General features: G+C 35.3%; 2 protein-coding genes across 2 annotated transcripts; both read right to left on the bottom strand.

Moving 5' to 3' along the window:
* Positions 1-449: 449 nt before the first annotated feature.
* On the bottom strand, positions 450-7,503 carry LOC108199710 (ABC transporter C family member 14). Its single transcript, XM_017367653.2, has 11 exons — positions 4,993-7,503; positions 4,136-4,456; positions 3,864-3,950; positions 2,852-3,475; positions 2,585-2,749; positions 2,211-2,505; positions 1,898-2,112; positions 1,486-1,791; positions 1,339-1,402; positions 1,010-1,249; positions 450-894 (listed from the first exon to the last, which is right to left on the bottom strand). Exons 1-11 carry the CDS (start codon positions 7,075-7,077, stop codon positions 794-796), a joined length of 4,503 nt encoding a protein of 1,500 aa, XP_017223142.1. The 5' UTR covers positions 7,078-7,503; the 3' UTR covers positions 450-793.
* A 3,587-nt stretch (positions 7,504-11,090) lies between these two features.
* On the bottom strand, positions 11,091-20,078 carry LOC108199819 (uncharacterized). The gene is made up of 12 exons (XM_017367808.2): positions 19,622-20,078; positions 18,300-18,483; positions 17,573-17,641; positions 17,403-17,501; positions 15,584-15,663; positions 14,633-15,467; positions 13,194-13,891; positions 12,545-12,629; positions 12,384-12,435; positions 12,241-12,290; positions 11,684-11,731; positions 11,091-11,570 (listed from the first exon to the last, which is right to left on the bottom strand). The coding sequence occupies exons 1-12, from the start codon at positions 19,891-19,893 to the stop codon at positions 11,394-11,396; spliced, it is 2,649 nt and encodes an 882-aa protein (XP_017223297.1). The 5' UTR covers positions 19,894-20,078; the 3' UTR covers positions 11,091-11,393.
* Positions 20,079-21,431: the final 1,353 nt, after the last annotated feature.

The raw sequence follows: 21,431 nt of genomic DNA, 5'->3' as shown, positions 1-21,431 counted from the left end.
ACCTTTTTTTACCAGTTACTCCCTCCATTCCAAAATAATAGTCTTTGATTTTTTGCACGTATTTTGAGGTGCATAAAAAACAAATTTCTAAATATTATTTTTCAAATTTTCTTTTTTTTAATAAAAATAGGGATGTTAAACTTTTATTCAGAAAAAGAAAAATTCAAAAATAATGTATAGAAGGCATGTTTTTTTACACCTTAACTACGTGCACAAAGTCAAAACGACTATTATTCTGGAATGGAGGGAGTATATCAATTATATCGATTTTTGGTCATTTAACCCAATTTTCAAAAAAAACAACTTTTGACCGATTAGCTTTTAATCGAGACAAAACCCAGAACAATTTGGGCGACCTTTAAAACACTGGATCCAGCATTTCAGCTAAAGAAACTAGATGGATTTTTGCTGATTCTTACAATGTGCTCAATTAGAGAAACTCGTTGCGCTAGAAACAAACGAGGTCTGTTTATTAATCACAGTCTATCAGCAATCACTACAGTATTGCTTTCAACTATGTAGGTCTCATTTAAAAAAAAAAAACAAAAAAACTATGTAGGTCTCAGCATTGTATTGAGATGTCTAAAGCTGGATCTTATGATCTACTGATTGCACCTGATCATCAACCTCTTCTTTCCGGACCACAAGAAAATGAAAATTTTCCTGGGGTCAGAGTTGGACGTAATTAGACTATTCTAAAGTTTGTGTCGTGCCAGTAACACATTTAGGCAATTTAAAACTCCAGATCGAGCGGGGTATTCTCTTCTTGGAAAATTGGATGGTTTGTGGAAACTCATAATCCCGACGATCTGTTGGAGTACTCCTGAACTAATGCTGCAAACAGAGAAGGCCTCTCAAGCAACTCAGACGGTGCATCATATTCTTTCGCCAAACCTGCACACGCGTAACAAGGCCAGAAACCCGACATTATTTAGTTGCAGAATTCTACAAATAGCAGAGATTTTTATGATTTTCTGCAGAACTCGTGGCAATGGACGGAGTTACATACCAGCATCGATGACCAACACCTTGTCACAATCAATGACTGTGGGGATCCTGTGAGCAATTGTGATAATTGTACAGTCTTTAAATTCTTCTCGGATGATTTTTTGAATAATAGCATCAGTTTGGGAATCAACTGAGGCTGTTGCTTCGTCCATAAACAGAATCCTGCTGTGCTTCAGCATTACGCGTCCTAGGCAAAGAAGCTGTCTTTGCCCCACGCTCCAGTTTTCTCCACTATCAACCACTAAAGAAGAATTTGGTTGAAATTTAGATGACGTAAATCAGTTATAACAATATAGTTTTACGCGAAATGAGATGGTTAGAAAGATATACCAGAAGCGTCGAGTTTCTCAGGCTTTTCAGCCACCACGTCTTTTAGTTGGCAGCGTTCAAGACTCTAGAACATCATACACAACCATATTAGCATATACTGGAAAATATTTACCTATCCCAAAATCCAATAGTATACATGACGACTACCTTCCATATGTCTTCGTCTGAATACAGCCCAATCGGATCAATATTGCTTCTGACGGTTCCTTCAAATAGAACAGGATCCTGTGGAATAATCCCAAAACGGGACCTGAGATCATGTAGGCCAAGCTTGCATATGTCAAGGCCATCGATGACTATCTTTCCACCAGAAGGCTCCACCAGCCGAAAGAAAACTTGAATAAGAGTAGACTTCCCACTTCCAGTTCGACCAACAACACCAATCTTATCTCCTCCACGAATACTAAGAGTGATTCCCTTGAGAACTAAAGGAGTATTTGATCGGTATCTTACCTGCAAACAACATCACCAGAAAACTTATAAGCATAATGCAGACAAACAAGCCTATCTTTTGTCCATAAAAACTAATTGTGCGTTCTACCAAATCCTAATACGCTACCTGCAGATTGGTTATCTCAATGTTTCCATTTTCAGGCCAATCTGGAGAAGGGAGAGATTCTGCCATCTTCCATGCAGCTTCAGAAGGGATGCTTATGAATTGTTTTATTCTTTCAACTGACACCATTCGGTTTTCCACAAAGCAACTCAAATATACGGTCCAAAACAGCACACCATTCAATGAAAGTCCATAGGAAAGAGACAAACCAACATTCTCTGTAACACACAGATTCAAATCATTTTTTTGGAAGTACGGAATCATTAGAGATTGCCAGTTAATGATAATTACAAGTATATGAGGAAAATGAGTGTACCTGGTTTGATAATAGTGCTAGGAAGCAAGATTAGAAACAAGGCAGAAACGCACATAACTAAGCACCCCAATAGCTCCAAGCGGAAACCTAACCATTCATTTGATCCGTTGTTGTGGAAATCCATCCGCAGATTTGCATTAACTTTGTCAATATTTCCTTGAATAAACCTACCCTGCTTCCTGAAGCAACGAATGGTCATAACACCAGAAATCGTCTCTGAGAAATGATGAATGACTGGTGCTTTAGTTATTTGATCAAGCCTGGTTAGTTCACGAGATGATGCAAGATAGTATCCCTGTACAAGTGTTCAATTGGTAAGTACTAAGTAATTTCATACCCGATACCATAGTCAAGGCAATAAATAATTTTCATACCCGATACCAGATGTTGAGCCAAACCAGAGGGACCAGAAAAAACACTGTTGGCCAAGCATACTGGCATGTAATGACCAAAACTCCGAGCAATGAGAAGTACATTGTGATTGTCATACTCAGAAAGAAGGGGATCAGAAAATCAATATTGGCTTGATCACTTGATGCCTGGTAAGAACAAGTTTTCATTAGTCAAGGCACACAGACACATGGTCATTTAGTTCCTATTTTACTATAAAAGAATTTTAGATTTAGAAACAATCAACTCACGCGGCTTAATATTCTTCCTGAAGGAGTAGTGTCAAAAAATGACATTGGAGCATGCAGAATGCTGTGTAGAATTCGACGGAAGAAGCTCTGTGCTGTCTTCAGGCCCAAATATGTTACGAAAAACGCTCTACCTAGCACAAATACACATGAAACGACACCAAAGATTGCATAAACTGTGATAAACAGAGAAGGAACGAATTTTCGTTCTTCTGAAGTCTCGTAAGCTAGCCAATAATCACTTCCCATGTAAGATCCTTGCCACAAAAGAGATATTAGTAGTACTCCTGCTACTCCCCACCATCCAAATGCTTCGGTGAAATACTGCTTATAGACTCCGAAGCTCACCTGGCCACTCTCCCTCTCTTCCTCCTCAATGAGCTTTGAGTTTCCCTTCTTGGAATTTGATTGAGCTAATACGCCATTTTCACCTGTCGGTTTCTTTGGGCTAGAAGAGGCAAGAGGGGACTTTGGCCTCTCCAGCGAATCATCACTGGCCGCTGTGGTGCTCGTCCCAACAAGCTCCATCGAAGTTTCATGGGCAGCTACAAGAGCACCAAAATCCATGCCAGATATTAGAAGTGGTTCATACTTTCCAGATTCCACAATCTCCCCATCTCGCATGACCTAATAGAAAAAACATGGAAGTTCATATCTTAAATTAGATATTTGTCGTAAAAATGAGTTTCTGTATTATTTAGAGTAACTTTAAAGGATTACAGTGACATTTTTCTTAATGGTAACCAAAATACATTGATGTTAGTTGTAGCATCTGCAGATCAGAACAGAGAATATCAAGTTTTGTGTAATAGATGCTAAGGAAAAAGGATCGACTTTATATGCTGTCGAATCACACTGACAGTGACCGGTAAGAACCATAAAATATGGAAATGTCACAAATCAAACAAACTAAACTCAAAGAAAGATCAAGAATGATGAAAGACAAAATCTAAAGTAACAAACACAAATGAGATCACCTGGAGAATTGTTATATCTTTGTGGAAAGTGAACTTACCAGTATGAGATCAGCATTGTGCAAGAAATCAACTTGGTGAGTAACAAGCAAAACTGTTTTATCTTTGAGGGCTCCCCTCACACATTCCTATAAAAGCACCACAAGTTAGTGTCCTTGTATATTAAGTTTGAAACTCAAAACTTCTTCAATATATGTTAGTAATATGGATCAATATATCTGAATCATGATTGGTTGTAATATAAAATTAGTGACTTGTAAGTTGATAAGTATAAGCGTATCATATATTTTGAATCTGTACTAGAACTTACTACCTTGAATATTTCTGATCCTGTTTCCGCATCAACAGCACTAAAGACATCATCAAGAAGATATATATCACAGTCCTGATATACAGCTCTAGCAAGCTGTATCCGCTGCTTTTGGCCACCACTGAGATTGATTCCACGTTCTCCAATCTCTGTCTGGTCCCCATGCTCCATAATTTCCATATCCTTTTGCAAGCAACAAACTCGTAATACTTCCTCGTACATTTTCCTGTTCATTGGTGAACCAAACAAGATATTTTCTTCAATAGTTGCATTCTGTATCCAAGATGTTTGAGCCACATATGAAGTTGTCCCACAAACTCGGACCTTTTGAAGAGAAAAAAGAAAAGAAGTGTCAAATATATGAGTTAAATAGGCAACAAGAAGTATGAAATTGCAGGCATCAATCTGTATATTAATTAAGACTAAACAAACACAAACACAAACACAAGGTCCCCAACCATCTTTGCATTAGTGCAGAAAGTCAATGGCAAAAAATTAAATGGTTTATCATCATGATACAACAGATCATCTCATTAAACCAATTTTTAGAGAATAAGGGAAGTGAGGTTCGATCCACTCTATAGTAGCTACAGGTCTGATGTTTAGGCTAGGAAAAAAAACAGCTCCGAAAAACAGAATTAATGGATCCAGCTCAACAAGCATCGTCTTGCCTTTCGTATTGTTCTTTATAATTTTATATACCCAAGGTGGAAAATTTTCCAGAATTCATGAGGAAATCCAATTAAAAATCTTATTGAATTGTGCTATCAAGAAACTAGTTGATCCAGAATTTGTAGATATCTTTAAAAAATTTGAACAAGGGGATACCATTTGAAGTGGTTATAATAAGAAAGCCTTACCTCCCCTGAAAGTTTGTGCATCTCCCCAAGTATTGAAGCCAGTAAGGAAGACTTCCCTGATCCAACAGTTCCAACAATTGCTGCAAGCTCTCCTTTCTTGATTGTAATATTCACCTTCTTCAGAATTGCAATACCATCATTATCATCCCATGAAAAGTTCCCACCTTTCACTTCCACTGCAGTACAGCCACCACAGCCTAGCACTCTCTCCACAGATCTATTCTCCAATTCCTTGCTTGTCATGAACCCGTCCAACCTTCCCAAGGAAACTAATGCCTGTGATACTGAGATAAGAGATTGTGGAAAGGTCCGGATAGGTTCCTGCAAAATTCTGAAAATTGTTGTTGCTGTAAACACTGTTCCTGCATCAAGATGGATAACATTCAACCAAAGTGCAACTCCAAATGTAACCACTGCCATGACCATAGGAATATTCCAGAGCACAACCATGTTAGTAGAAATTGCATACATGAATTTACTGAGCCAGCCATACTCCAGATCTCGGAAAGACTGAATCCTTTTATTAAAGTGTTCCTCCCATGCTTGAAATTTGATGACACGCATATTGCTGAGTAACTCATTTGTTGCTTTCATTCTTGAATCCTTGTTCCTCATTATATTGTACTGAAACCTGTTATTCTTGCGAGTAATCCACAGAGTAAAAAACATTGTCCCTATGACTATAATGGTCGCTGCAATCATTGAGAGACCCATAGTGCTATAGAGGAGAGACAAAGCTACTGCAATTTGTAAAGGTGTCATCCATATTGGGTGTAGCTGTGGAATCATGTCAGAGAGTTGCTGGGCATCAACAGCCATATGATTAACAATCTGTCCTACTCCATGATCCTGCCGAGATGAGCAAGACAACCTTAGGCCCTTCTTGTACAAAGATGTAATGAGGGAAGACCTAATGAGCATCCCAAGTCTCGAGCACTGGAAGTTAAATTGATGTGAACTAAGAACTTCCACGAATTTCGCTGATAACAGTATCAATATCAGATAATATCCTTCAAGTGGGTTGCTTCTATCTCCAGAAGTATAATCAACGAAATTTTGTATTAGCATAGGACCAATGTACATAACAGATAAACGCAGAAGGGCCAGGAAACCAGTGAAGACAATTTGCTTCCAGAAGCACCGGATCAAAGTGTCCCTAACAGGATTCTTCAGATTTTCACCTTCTTTAGGCCAGTTCATCTCAAACAAATCTGCCATTCTTTCTGCTCTATGATCAGCTGGAAGAGTGGGGACATCATCTATTGTCAGCGGAGATTTATAACCCTTGGTTATCAGTGGACTCATCCAATACCATGTTCCTCTAGATAACCAAGAAGCATTAGCATATCCACTCACATTCAAATCCCTCACATTAGGCCCATTCAATTCTGTTACTAAACTATGGTCTATACCATTCTCTGTAAAGACAACAATCCCAGAGGTTCCGTAAATCGCGACAACAAACAGAAATGCAGACAAAGGAAGACTGGCTAAGAAAAATATATCATCTATCATCACATACTCTTCCAAATACTCATTTTTCATAACCAGTCTAGTTATAGCACATGCAGCAAACAAAACTACAATCACAAAATGTGCTATCCAATACAATCTAAGTGTAAAGGGATGAACAACAGCATTAAATTTCTTTTCATGTGCAACAAGAACTGAGATTGCAAGAAAGGTCAGAGCTTGAACTAACCAAAACAAACCCTCTATCAGCTTCCATGATGTCGATACGCCTCGAATGAATGACAACACACACAGCACTGTGTAAGCTATGGTTAACAAGCAGGCAACAACTACAGATAATTTGAACCAAAGGGTGACTGTATAAGAAATTTTCCTGGTTTCTTCAAGAAGGGGTTCATTCATATAATTAGAACTGATGTTCTGTTTATATATAAACCTTGAACATAACTTCTGGAGTCCAAACACTAAAAGGCTTAGCAGAAATATAAGATCAATGGATGAAAACAAGATTCTTTGTGAACAAGGAGAAACAAATATGAAACCTAACCACTGTGAAAATCCTGAGGTTGATGCAGAACACTCAAAATCACTGAGCCAAGAAGGTGAAGACATAGCTGCACTGCAAACTACTTCTCAATTCAGTTCAATTCTTCTTGCTCCTTGTGCTTAACAAAGAAACATGCTATAGCCCGTTTCTACGATTGTCAAGAACCCGGACCCTTTTCCGTAAATTCTCAGCTCACACCTTCACTTAGACACAAATATGTAACTTAATCATTGTACAAAAAAGTCAGAAACTCACTTTCTGAAACAACCCAGGAAAAGAAAACACATGTCTGAATGGTAAGTGGTAAAAATGTGATTATTCCAAGTGGAATAAGGAAACTAGTACAGAACAATTTTTACACAGATTATATAATCACTGTGTGACAACAACTAGGATTCATAGAGCTAAAAGATGTTCAAAAGGACAGCCAGTCAGAATCTTGTTTTCTGTAAAGTAACACAAAGAAAGGAAGAAAAAAGCAATAAAAAAGCCTTTTGCCCAAACAAAAAAGTCTTGGTCACTCCGCTCAGATGTAACAAAATGTTAAGTGCCACCTTATTTAAATATTGTAAATCTTGTGGGTCCAATTCTTGGACAAAATAACATCAGTTCACTATATGATTAACTGTAGTGATGATCTTAAGATACTTTCAACTGAAATGTACAAGTACAGAATAATACTCCCTCAAAAGAAAAAAGAGAGGTGAGGTTAGGAATATAACAGGCTGATATTTAATTTGTAGATATTTAATTTATACAGCAAGTATACCGGAAAAAAAATAGTTAGAATAGTTATTTTATATTATAAAAATTTTAGTCAATTTTGGACAATAAAGAATTAGATGACACATGTCAAAATTATTATGTAAAAACCTAAACATAGTTGAGACGAAAAGAGTCTGCGTAATTTCTTGAGTCGGTGAGAATTAAATAAAACATATTAATTTAATCTAGTTTTTTTGTGAGTTTGTTCGGAATTCCTTTCACTATTTCTGAATATATGTTTTTTTTACGACATATTTGAGCTAAGAAACTTAAGATATACTTTGTATACATAAAATTTAAAAATAATATATATATATATATATATATATATATATAATTTACAACACTTTAACTATATGTTAAAAAGTAAAAAAAAAAAAACACTCCGGTGGTTATTTGAAATAAGTTACACTAGTGAGCTAGAATTAGGATTATGCAATAATTTTAGGATTTTCACACAATAACTTTTTATATAGATGGTAGTCATCATGTATATATATACACATGGTGTCCGTAATTTTACGAATTGTGTCCATAAGCACATGTTAAGAACTAAATTATATATATTTATCATATTTTGATTAATATGTTTATTGTATATATATAAGAGTCCACCATCATTAATAAATAGAAAACAAGTTAATTCATATAATTTGGTCCTTACATGTGGCCTGACCTGTGCGATTAGTCCCTCCGTCTCAATTTATAAGTTCTTTTTAAAAACAGTACGCATCTTAATAATATGTTAGTTGAGTTTTTTTTTTTTTTTTGACAAACAAAAGATTTTATTGATACGAAGCACAAAACCAGCCGGGACAAACCCCCGAACTGTCAACTACAATATGATTATGAAACAAAGAACGAACTAAACAAATAGTCGTTTTGTTTTCAGATCGCTTAACAAATAAAATATTCATATTCTTCGATCTAAAAAGTATTACAATGATATCTCGAGTAATCCAACCTACATCACTAATGAAACTAGTAGTATCGCAATTGACCTTCACATGAGCATCATCTTAGCCCAATGTTCAAAATTATCAATCAAATCAACTGATCTTGGAGCACCAAACGTCCCCAAAACATGAACAATTATTTGTTGTGAAAGGTGAGCTCTTGCGGTATCCACTATCGTTCCGAAATCGATGCGAGTCTTACTGATCTCCCAAAATACCGTATAAATCCTTTCTAGATTGATAATCGAACGACACATCAAGACACATAAAAATATGAAAACATAACAAACTGACATCCCAAAAAGATGGGCACACACTGATATCCTAAAAAGATGGGCACACAACCTTGATAACAAGGTACTCAAACAAGATTAGATCTTGGTTTTATTGAAAAACTAGTAAAATAATAGAGGGGATGAGAGAGCGAAAGGGTTAATTGGTGAGGAGATGAAGATATGGAAGGTGGAGAAATGACCGCTGAAACCCTAATACAGGAGTCGACTTTCAAAACGAGAGAGAAAAGAAATCTTAAAACGAAAGAAAAAAGAAAACGACAAGACTTTTTGATGTGGCTACTGTTAGTTGAGTATTTAATTTTAAAGGATGGGGGACAAATATTTTGAGACAAATAATTCTTTAAAAAAAAAACTTATAAATTGAGACAACGGACCGACTCTGTATTTATTACTTCATGTCTTCATGCATGCAGCAAGTATATCCGTTGTATATGTGGGCCATCCTTAGATTTATTGCGGATCACTTGGTCTGTTGGTAAGTAGTGGTTGGTCCTTGGCATGATGGCATCTTCCCCGGAGTAGTTTGTTTACATTTCTCGATTATGTGGAAAATTTTACAGTTAAAAGGTTGGCGACGTATCAAAAAGATCACACTCTCCACATATACCGCAGCTACCGCAAACTTAATTTTTTCACTCAATTTTTTATTTTGAATATTAAAACTGATTATTTATCATGTGGCAAATTTTATACCCAAGAGATGGAATTGGCCCCTAATTTCGAAATTTTTACAACAGATACTCCCTCTGTTTTGAAATATAAGTTGTTTGACTTTTTTCACGTAATTCTAAGTCCTTTGACCGCATGTCTAAAAATCATTATTTTTGAAATTTTTCTTTTTAAATAAAGGTATGAATCTTATATTTTTATTGGGAAAAAATTTTTCAAAATAATAATTTTTGATATACGGTCAAAAAATTTAAAAATACATGCAAAAAAGTCAAACAACCTATATTTTCATTTTCAAAATGGAGGGAGTATTTTCAAGTACACCACCTCACGGATTTATCTAAATACTCCAGTTTCCAAAGCTCACAAATAATGAGGTGCATTGAAAATTGATGACAAATTTGCAATTATAAGGTGCATCGGAAATCGTATATGATGGCAATCTTTTGGTTTCTAGTTGGCGTTGATTATTTTCCCAGCCTGATCTCAATTATGGGTCTGTTCTATTCTTCCCTGTTACAAAATACTCCCTCCGTCTCAATTTATAGGTCCATTTTGGAATAAACACACATGTTAAGAAAAAAGTTGGTTGGATGAAATCTTATCTCATGTACCATTAATTAGTGTATTGATAAGTGAGAATATAGTTGAGTTTCAAAAAAATCACAATAAATATTGGGATTTAGTGTATTGAGAAATGAGAATAATGTTGAGTTTCAAAAAAATCACAATTAATATGTAGAAAAATTTGTATTGAAAGAAGAGAGGGACAAGTATTTTGGGACAATTTTTTTTCCAAACTGGACCTATAAATTGAGACGGAGGGAGTATTCGTATAATTTTCACTTATGAAATTGACACAACATCAAAAATTATATATATTATATAATTATAAAATTTTGAAAATATATCTAGTAAAAGAATTTAGACAAAATTTGATCATTTTGACTGGTCCAAATTCGGGAGGAAAAAAAAAGTCATACGAACAGTTGAAAATATTTTTTCCTGAATTTAAAGTGATTTGTTTTTAACACTTTAAAATAGAGTATGTATTAGAAAATCAAAAATAGTTGAAATAGAAGAGAGGGAATATCGTTAACAGCAATAAAAGAAAAACTTACTCCTGGGTGAATTATTATTTTCCAAAAAGGAGTGAACAGAAGTCTACGAGATTAATCTGTCAATGTCTGTTGCACGTGACTTCAAGCCTTCAGTTCCATAATACTGTCAACTATTATCTGCAAGTTTTTTTCCCAAGTAACAGAAAAAAAACTTGAAAATATTCAGATTATAAGAAACGAGTAATGCTAGATAACCCAACTTCTGTTCCAATTTTTTTCTCATACGGACATTTTTAGGGTACTTAGCATTTTCCATAAGGAACAGATAGTATATTATAAAACTGAGTCAAGCATCAATTACCACGGAAATCAGCACAACTGATTTCTTCGCAAAATCCATGTCAGAATAATCCACACATTCTAAATCTACCTTTTACAACTGCAATTTAAACCTGGTGATTACTAACATATGAATGGCTGGTGCTACCTTTTTTTTTCCTTTCTCAAACTGTTGAAATGCGATGCACAGAAAACATTACAGGTTAGGGACTTGGGGTAATAAACGATAATGCACAACTACAGTTTGACCAACCATCAAAGGAATCCAGAGCACTTTGATCCACCTAGTGTTAAGTCAAATGAGCTGCACGATAGCAGCTATCCGCAAAGCCCCATTTTGCAGAAGATCACTTAGCTCATCGAATAACAAAGCAGTGCGCCAGCCCCATCCTTTTGGAGCTTTTGGTAGAAGTGTTCCCCTCTGTTTTAAGCTTCCAAAAACCATCACTTCTCTTTTGGATGGACAAATAAGCTGGATATAAAAGGGAGCATGTATAAGAGCCAGAAAGACTTTCTCTCTTCTGACAGGTTAATTATTAGCAAAAGAAGAATATTCGAGCAATTCCTAAATAATAACCACATTACCTGATAACGAGCTGTAACCTTTTCACGAGTATCCACATACATATGAACCTGTAAAACACATGGCAACAAACGACAGATTAAAGGATGCCAGAAGGCTGCCTGAATTCAAAATTCTCCGAACACTTGCACTGTTTTATATTATATTAAGTTTGCGGCTATTGTAAGCTTTATCTAGTAATCACCCCACTAATCAACATCACGAATACCAAGCAAATTATACTGCTAGAACAATATATGCCTAGAAAAATAAAAAATATAGTGTACATCTAAATTCTAAATCTCTAAGATGTAAATTTATGGCATTGATAGTTGCTAACAGGTCACACATAATTGTACTCTAACAAAATTGAATTGGCAATCTCATCCGCAATTAATATTAATTAAAAATGAACTTCTATATTATAATTGCACTACTGTTAAAAATTCCATCAATATTCTTGTGTCAACAAAGATACTTGCACTATTGTTAAGAAACTTCATCAATATTCTTGTGTTAACAAAGATCTTATAAATCAGTTTTATCCGATGTCTCTGCTGAGTCATTGACGTGCTCTAACCTTTTTAAGAGGATCATTTATCTCTGCCTTCCTCCGATGAAGAAACAATCCTGAAACAACAAACATATAGGTCACACAAATTTTTTACCAAACCAAACAATATTTACAGTTTATGTAAAGGCTAATTCTACAAATAAAATTACCAAGAGTTCGTCTTCCTTGGGGGTCTTCATCATTAAAAGCCTGAACACTAACCTACGTGATTCAACACATAATATTAATCAACAAGGTAAGTAAAGCTTTAGAAACAGGAATACTACTTCGAAAACAAGATATGCAACTTAACCACCTCTTCTTTACATACCTTCCATAAGGAACCAGCATAAAAAACTTCCGGGGAGTGTTTCACTTGGCCGTCACTAAGCCTGTGTACATCATCAAATTCGACCCTGTAGAACCACCAAATAACTTAAGACCTTTTAGTAGCTTCTTTCTAGCACATTAGTTATAATTGTCTGCCAGAACTCATACAAGATTATGATATGCTGCCGAAGTTCAAGAAGAAGTAGATTTAGTCCCAATGTTATTGTCCATGGAACAAGTCCATATCTTAAGCACATGTACATAATTTTTCAAAATAGAATAAATTTTTCTGATTTCTGTTGTTAAATACAGTGATTTTCAAATCAGGCCTACAGAAATAATGATAGAGGCAATTGGAAAAAATCACCCAAAATCCAGCACTTGAAAAGTGAATTTGTGGTCTAATTTCTCGTTGAAACACAATGCAACAACTATCTTTTATAAATATAGAGGGAAAATAATATATGTGTGTGTGTGTGTGTGTGTGTGTGTGTGTGTGTATTTTATCTTTTTTCTGTACCATATTTTCCAACATCATATCCACCATAGACATTGCTTTATCATTTATGGATCATAAGCCGAAATACTAATTTAAAAGGAAATGACAAATCATACATCAGCAAGTAAACCAGACAAAAGAAATAACTTACGAGAAGCGAAAGGGAGGAAAGTGGCTTAAAGGTGTTTTCATATCCAATGATATCGAGCTATTCGCATTCTCCCACTCAACTCCAATGGCCTGCTCTGGCGAATCCAACATCTGCACAGAAATCCCTGGAGTTGTAGAAGCAGAAACTGAATGACCTATTAGTCCCCCTTGCAAATCTGTCTCATAGCCCCTCTCTGTTTGCTCCCCATGAACACTGGACATGCTGCTCACTCCTTGGCTAAGCCCAACTAAAGCTGTCAACCCATCCCCAACCCCATCTGCATTGTGATCAGCTCTATTATCTGAATCATCATTACCAAGAGTCTGCTGGCAGTTACGGTTACCCGCACCAAAAGGAACTCGAGAAAATACAAAGCGTGTAGGTGGCCAGGCAGCTGCTGGAACAAACGTAGTTCCACGTCCAATACCAGCTAACCCATCATTAGGCCCTCCTCTATTTACATGCACCCGTACAGGCCGAAATAGCCCACTGCCTTCACCTTGAGCAGAATCAGTGACATACAGATTTCCTATATTGCTTGGTGATATATGCTGGTCATGCTCTTGTATGTAATAACCTGAGGAAGGAATGCCGCGTGAATACCCATATGGCTGCCTACATGCACACACCATGCTGACAAGGCAGCAATTTTTGCAAGTGTCAGCACCAATCTCCAGCACCCGCTGACTCAGGAGCATCTAGAAAAACCCACAGAGCAACACGAAAACCCACAGTAAGAACACAAGATTAAACTTAGATTGGAGAACTGGATTAAGAAAAAAAATTGCCGCAATGTTATATTTTCCATTGTGACAAGAATTTGAAGCTTCAGACATTATTCAAAAACAGTATCACATATATTTGGCTGATCAATACAAAAAAAGTTAACAGATGAAGTTGTGACTTATCACGTAAAAGCAAATGAACTGATAACCAAAGAGCATAGGACATAAACCACTAGAAATGCCGATCTATTCTGAAAGAGTATATAAATGCAAAATTAATTTTAAAAATACATATTTTTATCAATAATTTTCAGAAAAAAATAAAAATAGAATTGTTAATCAGATTGTTTTTTTGAAACATAATAAATATCAGAATGTTTTTTGAAACATATAAATTTGAAGTGATATAATCATAAAAGGTATTAATCAGATAGCTTCAAGATAAACACAGCCAATGCACAACAAAAAGACAAGACCACTCTAGAACTTTAAATATAAGTTCATGATAACAGGAGAATAACTCTAGTCATTTTGATGGATTTTATTTATCTAAGTGCCCAGCCTTTAGTTCCTAAATAAATAATCTACAACTATTCTCATATATATATATCGCAATTTTCTTTAGAATCGGAACTTTATCAACTAATGCCTCGTATATGAAATTCATGTGAAACTCGCATATGAGATTCATGTGAAAACAAATATCAATCAAACCTGCAGCCAGAGACTATCATTCACAGCTTTGCCTGGAAACCCCAATTCTTCAAGCTGCTTTCTAACATTTAAGAGTGCCTCAAATGTCATGTTGGAATACAAAAGAGAGCCTCCTTCGAATATATTGACAAATGCATCATAATCTTCTCCACTCAACCCACATATTCCTTTAACACAAGTTTTTAAATCTCTGCGACCCACAATTCTACCTCCCCATGATAGAGGAGGCATGCTGCATCTTCCCCATTCACTGGACATGATTCCGTCGCAGGAAGAGTTCATAGCATTGCACGGCCTTTGTTCCCCTGTAAGCCAATTATTATTGTTCGATTGGTAGCATGAACCTTCTTCAGATGGTCCTTCCATGGCAACACCATCATTACAAAGTAAGTTAGCTCTGGCACTGGTTGGGACTTCAAGATATGAACAGTTGGATCTCATTTCAGCAGTATATGAACAGGAATTTTTTGATGAAGTCCGTTCATTGTTACATTGAGATCTTGGCTCCAAAGTTGACTGAGTGCATGCAGATGCTTGTTGCAGCTGCTTGCTGGGCTCAAGTTGCTCTCTGCAGGAATGAATTACACCTTTTGCAAGCTCAACCAAATCGTTACCAGGAGTACTTTCACCTTCAAGTTGATCTTTGACTCTTAGTCTGCCCATGTCCGATTCTAATATAATACTAGAGCTGTCACTTACCACCTCTTTTCCTTTTGACTTTTGATATTCAAAACTAGTATGTGGTACTATATCAGGATTGGCACTTCCTTCCTCTCCATGTTCTGCCTTGCAAGGTGCACCTTTGGCGACGAGAGTGTATAACGCCAGTTCAAACCTTTTTTGTTAAAACAATTAATAATAAAACAAGAGTTATTCAATATTGTAACACCTTTACAGATATCGAACTTGTAAGTATAAAATCAGAATATTGACAATTGAAATGCCCCTCACCGTTTTTCTTCACTGGGCACCCATAATTCATCTGAAGTCAGCAATGCATGCAAGGTCTGAGAGGAAAGCTTCGGAAGCACCTGTTTAATGGAAGGATGGAAAGATTATGCAATGTTATTAAACACGAAAAGTGAGACGAGGTGACAAGGGGTATCTATTAATTGATCACGTGGCTAGCGGTGAAATGGTCGCTTCATTAAAGATGTGTGTTTGACGCCCCAAAATATATATATTTTTAGTAAAATTAACATTAATATGACAGCTATATTATAGTAATAATTACTGAATCCAACATAAAAATAAAGATGAACATTAGCTGATTACCAACATATAGAGGTATGATTTATAAGTTAATGAGATTACAAGTAATAAAGTCATAACTCGTTAAACAGTGCTCAAGTCAATTAACATTCAAATAAGTACACACATAAAAGGGTAAGCTTCATATTTCAAAAGCTTCTTGATACTCTTAAGAGTTTAATCACTAAACAGAAGTAGTAAACATTTAAATATATTTATCATCATTCATTTACAGCATCCTCTTCAAAGTCGACATTATAATCTCCTTTGATGTTATTATCCTGATTTGCCTCCTCAAACTCATGCTCCTCTTTATCCTCATATATAGATCGTAGTGTTTTTTACCTTTTAATATTTTTATCAATTTCCCAGGATAACTGCTAAGAAATAAGTAATGGTAAAGATTGAGTATAAGATTTGAAATTATGGGTCAAAGTTTGACTAATATGTTACATGAGTCCAAAATACAACTTATTTAGATTCCTTTTTTAATTTTCTCTTTACAAAAAAAATAATTAATCAATCGCCTCACTTATCCTCTAAGCTAGGTAATGCGACCAAAAAGCGACCACTTTATTATAACTGCATCACCCTGTTGGTGGCTCAAATCATTCCAAAGAACCAAAAATGATAGTGGCCCTATCATACGATATTACACCATGAAAACTATTCCGATTCCTTCATGGTTGATAACCTAAATCTACCTATATTGTCTTATTTCTCTCATGTTCAATTAACTTCCGAACTGGTATCTATCTTGGATTATAGATGATAGTTGCATTAGGTACTTAACATCATGGGATGTTCAATAACCTAAAATCGGATTCCCTATATTACCAGGAATTTTATTCCTTAAAATGAAGGACCTATTGCAGCCACTGACCCAGTCTGTCCATGTCATCTACTATCTCCACACAGGGCGCTTTCGAAAATTAAATGTCCATCTATTAAAGCATTTACGTAGTATCTATTCTTTTTTTGTCACATGCCATCATAGATCAAGTAACTATTCTATTTTTTGGAAAAAAATCTGCCAGCGATAATCTTAAGGAGTATCTCTTCTTTTTTGTGTCTATCATATAAAAATATTAATTAATTGAAATTCTATTTTATGATAATTTGCCAGTAATTATCTTAACAGAACTTGATAGAAAATCTGCAAGGCTTTGCCTAGAAGTCACCCTCTCTTAATAATAAGTTAAGGGTTTGTTGGATACAAGATTCCTAACAAGGTTCAATCATTAACAGAGGAATGTGTACATGAGTATTTCATTTTGGACAATTGACCTTTACCAAACAAAAAGAACTGCCAACTGGATTTCAGAAACTAGAGTATCTGCTTTTGAAGCTGGACAAGATCTACAAAGTAATCGATCAAATGCTTGACCAACTTTAATTATAGTAGAAGTGCAGGGTCTTCCTAGCTCAGTATATATTTGACATTATATTATAATATTTACGAAAAAAAAAGAACATTTCTAAATTCTTAACATGAATATGATCATTATCCATCGCATACCTCTCTTAACTCCAAGGCGCCACTCTGACAAAGGTATCCCCAACAAGCACTCCTAACACGTTCTCCGTGTATACCATAATCTTGGCTCTCTGCGAACACCTAGGTCAATGATGAATATGGTCAATAGATGTGCCTAGAAGACTATATGAGACGTAGCTGCCATTACTAACCTGATATGCTAAGAAATTTGAAGTCCATAGTTCAGATATGATGAAGTCAGTGCAGATTGCACATAAATCCTGAAAGTGAAATTATTCAAGATTACTTGCACAACAAAGGTGAAGTAACATTATGTGATGGTTATTTAGCAAAAAACGTTTGTGTGATACAGTGATAGTCAAACATGATACTTCATAGAGATTTCTATAAAGACAGCAACTCAAAATATGAAGCGCAGGGTTACATTTGATTCTAAAATAATTTTCAGGTATCTAAATGCTGTAAAGTTTTTGGATATTTAAATATAAACTCCACATTTTACAAATTAATCTCCAATGTACAACTTTATATGCAGGGATACTACACGTGAGTCTCACTGATGGAACTTATCTGGTAAATCTTATATATCAAGTTCCAACCTTTTCTAACTATTTAATTCAGAGGAAAAAAATTCGTTAGCAGGATGGCAAGGCACATCTCACACATGATTTATAAACTATACTTGCAGAATGACAAACCTTAAAAATTAAAACCATAAGTTGCGAACATAAAATTAAAAGTATATATCAAAGCCACTGAAAATATAGCCCTCACTCAATATGAATTTAGAACCTCTTCAAGCCTATTAGTCAATTTAGGTGCAATCACTTGTGAGTGGTCAATTAGCGCAACTTATTAACACTGAAATCACCTCTATCAAAGAATAAACACCTGTTACACCCTAAAACCTTGGGATACCTGAAGGTCAAGAAATGATGCTGCTGCCAGAACACGAAATGCATTATCATCATTAAGCTTAGGGTGATGTCCATAAAGATATGCCAGAGCTGTAGCAATTGCCTCCCCATTAACATTGTTATCATCCACATGCAAAGACAAAACTGGAGCATTGGCTTCTCTCCAAGGTCCATGAAGCATGTTTCTGCAGTAACAATGTATGCCATTATCGATAAAATATTGCAGCAAACAGTGACTTACAAATATAAGAGCCAGTGAAACAGTGCAAATTGATGTCCTGAATCAAAATTTATGGCATTTGAAGCAAATGCGTGCTCCAACAATGTCCTAGTGGTGCCTTAAAACACTAGGACATCTAACAAGTGCCTTATTTTTGAGGCACCACTATGCATGCCCTAAACCTTTTCTATCAATAAAAAATTAGCTTTCTTCCATTTCAACACATCTCTCTCCTCTCTCTTAATAATTTCCCTCCAATAATAATTCGAATATTGGAGGACTTGCTCCAATAAAACATATATCTGTCACCCTATCGAAGACAAACTGTACAAAACAGCAGGCACGAATCTTTGTTTAAATAAACATAAAACTAATACTAAAGGAAAAGACCCAGTATTTGAAGGATAACAAGCTGAACCTTACCATACCAGATCAGTCAAAAAAATAGGGAAAATTAAATAGACGCCTAGGTGTGTGCCTGACCACCCTATTGTCTAAACGAAAATGCTAGGTACCCCAAAAATTGTTCCAAAATCTAGTTGGCAATGTATCACAAGTTCCAAACACTAATAATATTGGGACCCCTATAAGCACATAACCCATCCAATTAAAATCAGCCATCTTCTGCTTGGGAACAAAATTTGGGGTACGTAGCATTACTTTTGTCCAGATAAGTGCTAACTCAAATTACCATAATTCCTAACAACTTCCTATACTTGCCAAACTCACATTCTGCACGAAGCCAAAAATGTTGATTTCCAACAAAATATGTACATATTATACACGCAAAAATGTTTATCAATTCCAAAACCTAAACAATTCCACATCATCATTATAAATAACAGGTACTTTGCATCACACAAATTCAGTGCATTTCTACTTAGATCAAACAATAACCTAACTTCTACTTATCCGATAAAACCAAAAAAAAACATATATCTGTAAATAAAAAAATCAATGTAGCATAAAGTTGGAGTTATCAGAGACAATAATTGAGAATCACAATTTAAACAAACACTCTCACAATTATAAAATTTACAATTAGGATAACGAGTTGCAACACTTTATCGAACCCGAAAAATCTAATTGGAGCTAAAATTGACCTGAAGTAGGAGCTGCGAGAGAGAATGAGGCGGTGGAGATGATAAGTGGAGCCCATAGCATGAACAACAACATCGGAGAACGTGCCATTATTGAAACCTTCTAACTGGACATGATCGCAGAGTGACGTCAGATTGCAATCGTTGCTGCGGTCATTGTCGGAGTGTTGTTGCCGTGCAATCATTTCGCCGGAAAAAACTCGGGGAAGTTGTTGATTGTGATTGTGATGGTGGTGATTATGATGCCTAGGGAACTGTGCTGCGGTTGTTTCCATGGCCTCGGGAATCGCGATTAATTATTCGATAAGGTCATTGATCGAGAGATTTTTTAGAGTAAATTGGGGATTGATTTAGTTTGATTGATGAGTTCATGGGAGCGCATAAACAAGGAAGAAATAGTAATACTACTGTGCCGTGGAGAAATAAACGAGTCTGAAGCTGTTTCAGCAGAATATACTTTGCATCCTTCCCATTTCCTATTTTTTAAATATTATTGTGGACGGTATTCTAAAAATCGATAATTAATTTAGGTACCGTAACTCGTCGATCTGATTAAATTTTTAATTATTTGATTAATTATTCGATTAATTTCGCGACTTCGGTTAAGTACAATTCTTATTTTTTTACGGCACTCATTATTATGCATTATTTATCTATATTCAACCGATCAACTTAATTGATATTGATTTAAATTTAAAAATTATTTTCATGAATCATATACAATATTTATATTTTATTGTTTAACAGATCAACCTATTTTACCGTTTATTAATTGTGAATTAATTAAAATTTAATCAGTTTGACCGATCACAATCAAACATACAATAATATATATATATATATATATAAATAATATAATATAGATAGTAATAAAAAAAGATTACTTCCATCTTATATACTCCCTCCGTACCCTATTATTGTTGGGTACTCTCATAAAACATAATTTGATAAATTATTTAGAAATTTTTTTTAATAAAAATTAATTATCTAAATTTGTATATAAAAAACAAAATATTTAAAAAATTATGAAAATGTGTTTCATATGCGTCTTAAAACGCGTGTAAAGAAATGAGAGGTACCGGTGGAGTATAATTTAGAGTTGGTTTTGTTAGAGGGCATGAATTTGTGATAAGCTCTCTTCTCATTTATGAGGAAGGAAAATTTTTGACAAGACATGCTTGTTGACAAGACTAAGTCATATTGACAATCTTGATAATCATGTTCATAGTTATACAGTAATAATCATGTTCATAGTTAGCGTTTGTTCATTGTTACGCACTTAAATAATTACACTAGGAATTTTTCTCTATTTACAAATAAGCAACTATAATAAGGATTATTACAAGCTATTTTGGCTATTAATCATAATCTCAAGTTCCATCTCTACAAACAGTTGTTCTGTGCACTTGCAAACCAAAGATCAAAAAAGTGGACGATAGTTCCTATGCAGAGTATGATCACATGGGGTTAAATTTTCACATACATCGGCAATTTCATTCGGGATCGCACGTTTGATATTTTGAGTATTGTTAGTACTCTTTTTTTCGGTATTAGTTGTAGTGCTCTCACTGTCGCCTTCATATATTTGGTTTGGTATATTTGCTCGACCAGGACTTTTGATTTCGGTGCTAATGAATCTGATGAGGAGGATGACGATGATGTTAAAGCTGCCGTGAGGAAATTAGGTTATGTCGCTGTTGCGATTGATGCTCCTACTCCCATTAAACAATTGAGTAGGGTGGTCATCGTCATCTTCGCGGTCGTGTGCGGGAGATAACGTGGTCATCGTCATCTTCGCGGTCGTGTGCGGGAG

Source organism: Daucus carota, chromosome 8 (assembly GCF_001625215.2).
Source record: "Daucus carota subsp. sativus chromosome 8, DH1 v3.0, whole genome shotgun sequence".
NCBI lineage: Eukaryota > Viridiplantae > Streptophyta > Magnoliopsida > Apiales > Apiaceae > Daucus > Daucus carota.
This window is presented reverse-complemented; position numbering and strand designations above follow the sequence as displayed.

Bases quoted from the DNA above. Each gene is read 5' to 3' on its own strand.
- LOC108199819 (XM_017367808.2), bottom strand. From the start codon at position 19,893: ATGGAAACAACCGCAGCACAGTTCCCTAGGCATCATAATCACCACCAT. The intron at 12,630-13,193 runs GTAAGTTATTTC...GTGGTTCTACAG, and splicing joins TTTCCTCCCTTTCGCTTCTC to GGTCGAATTTGATGATGTAC. The intron at 11,732-12,240 runs GTTAGAGCACGT...TGTGTTTTACAG, and splicing joins TAAATGATCCTCTTAAAAAG to GTTCATATGTATGTGGATAC.
- LOC108199710 (XM_017367653.2), bottom strand. From the start codon at position 7,077: ATGTCTTCACCTTCTTGGCTCAGTGATTTTGAGTGTTCTGCATCAACC. The intron at 3,476-3,863 runs GTAAGTTCACTT...TTTTTCTATTAG, and splicing joins ACAATGCTGATCTCATACTG to GTCATGCGAGATGGGGAGAT. The intron at 2,506-2,584 runs GTATGAAAATTA...ACACTTGTACAG, and splicing joins GGCTCAACATCTGGTATCGG to GGATACTATCTTGCATCATC.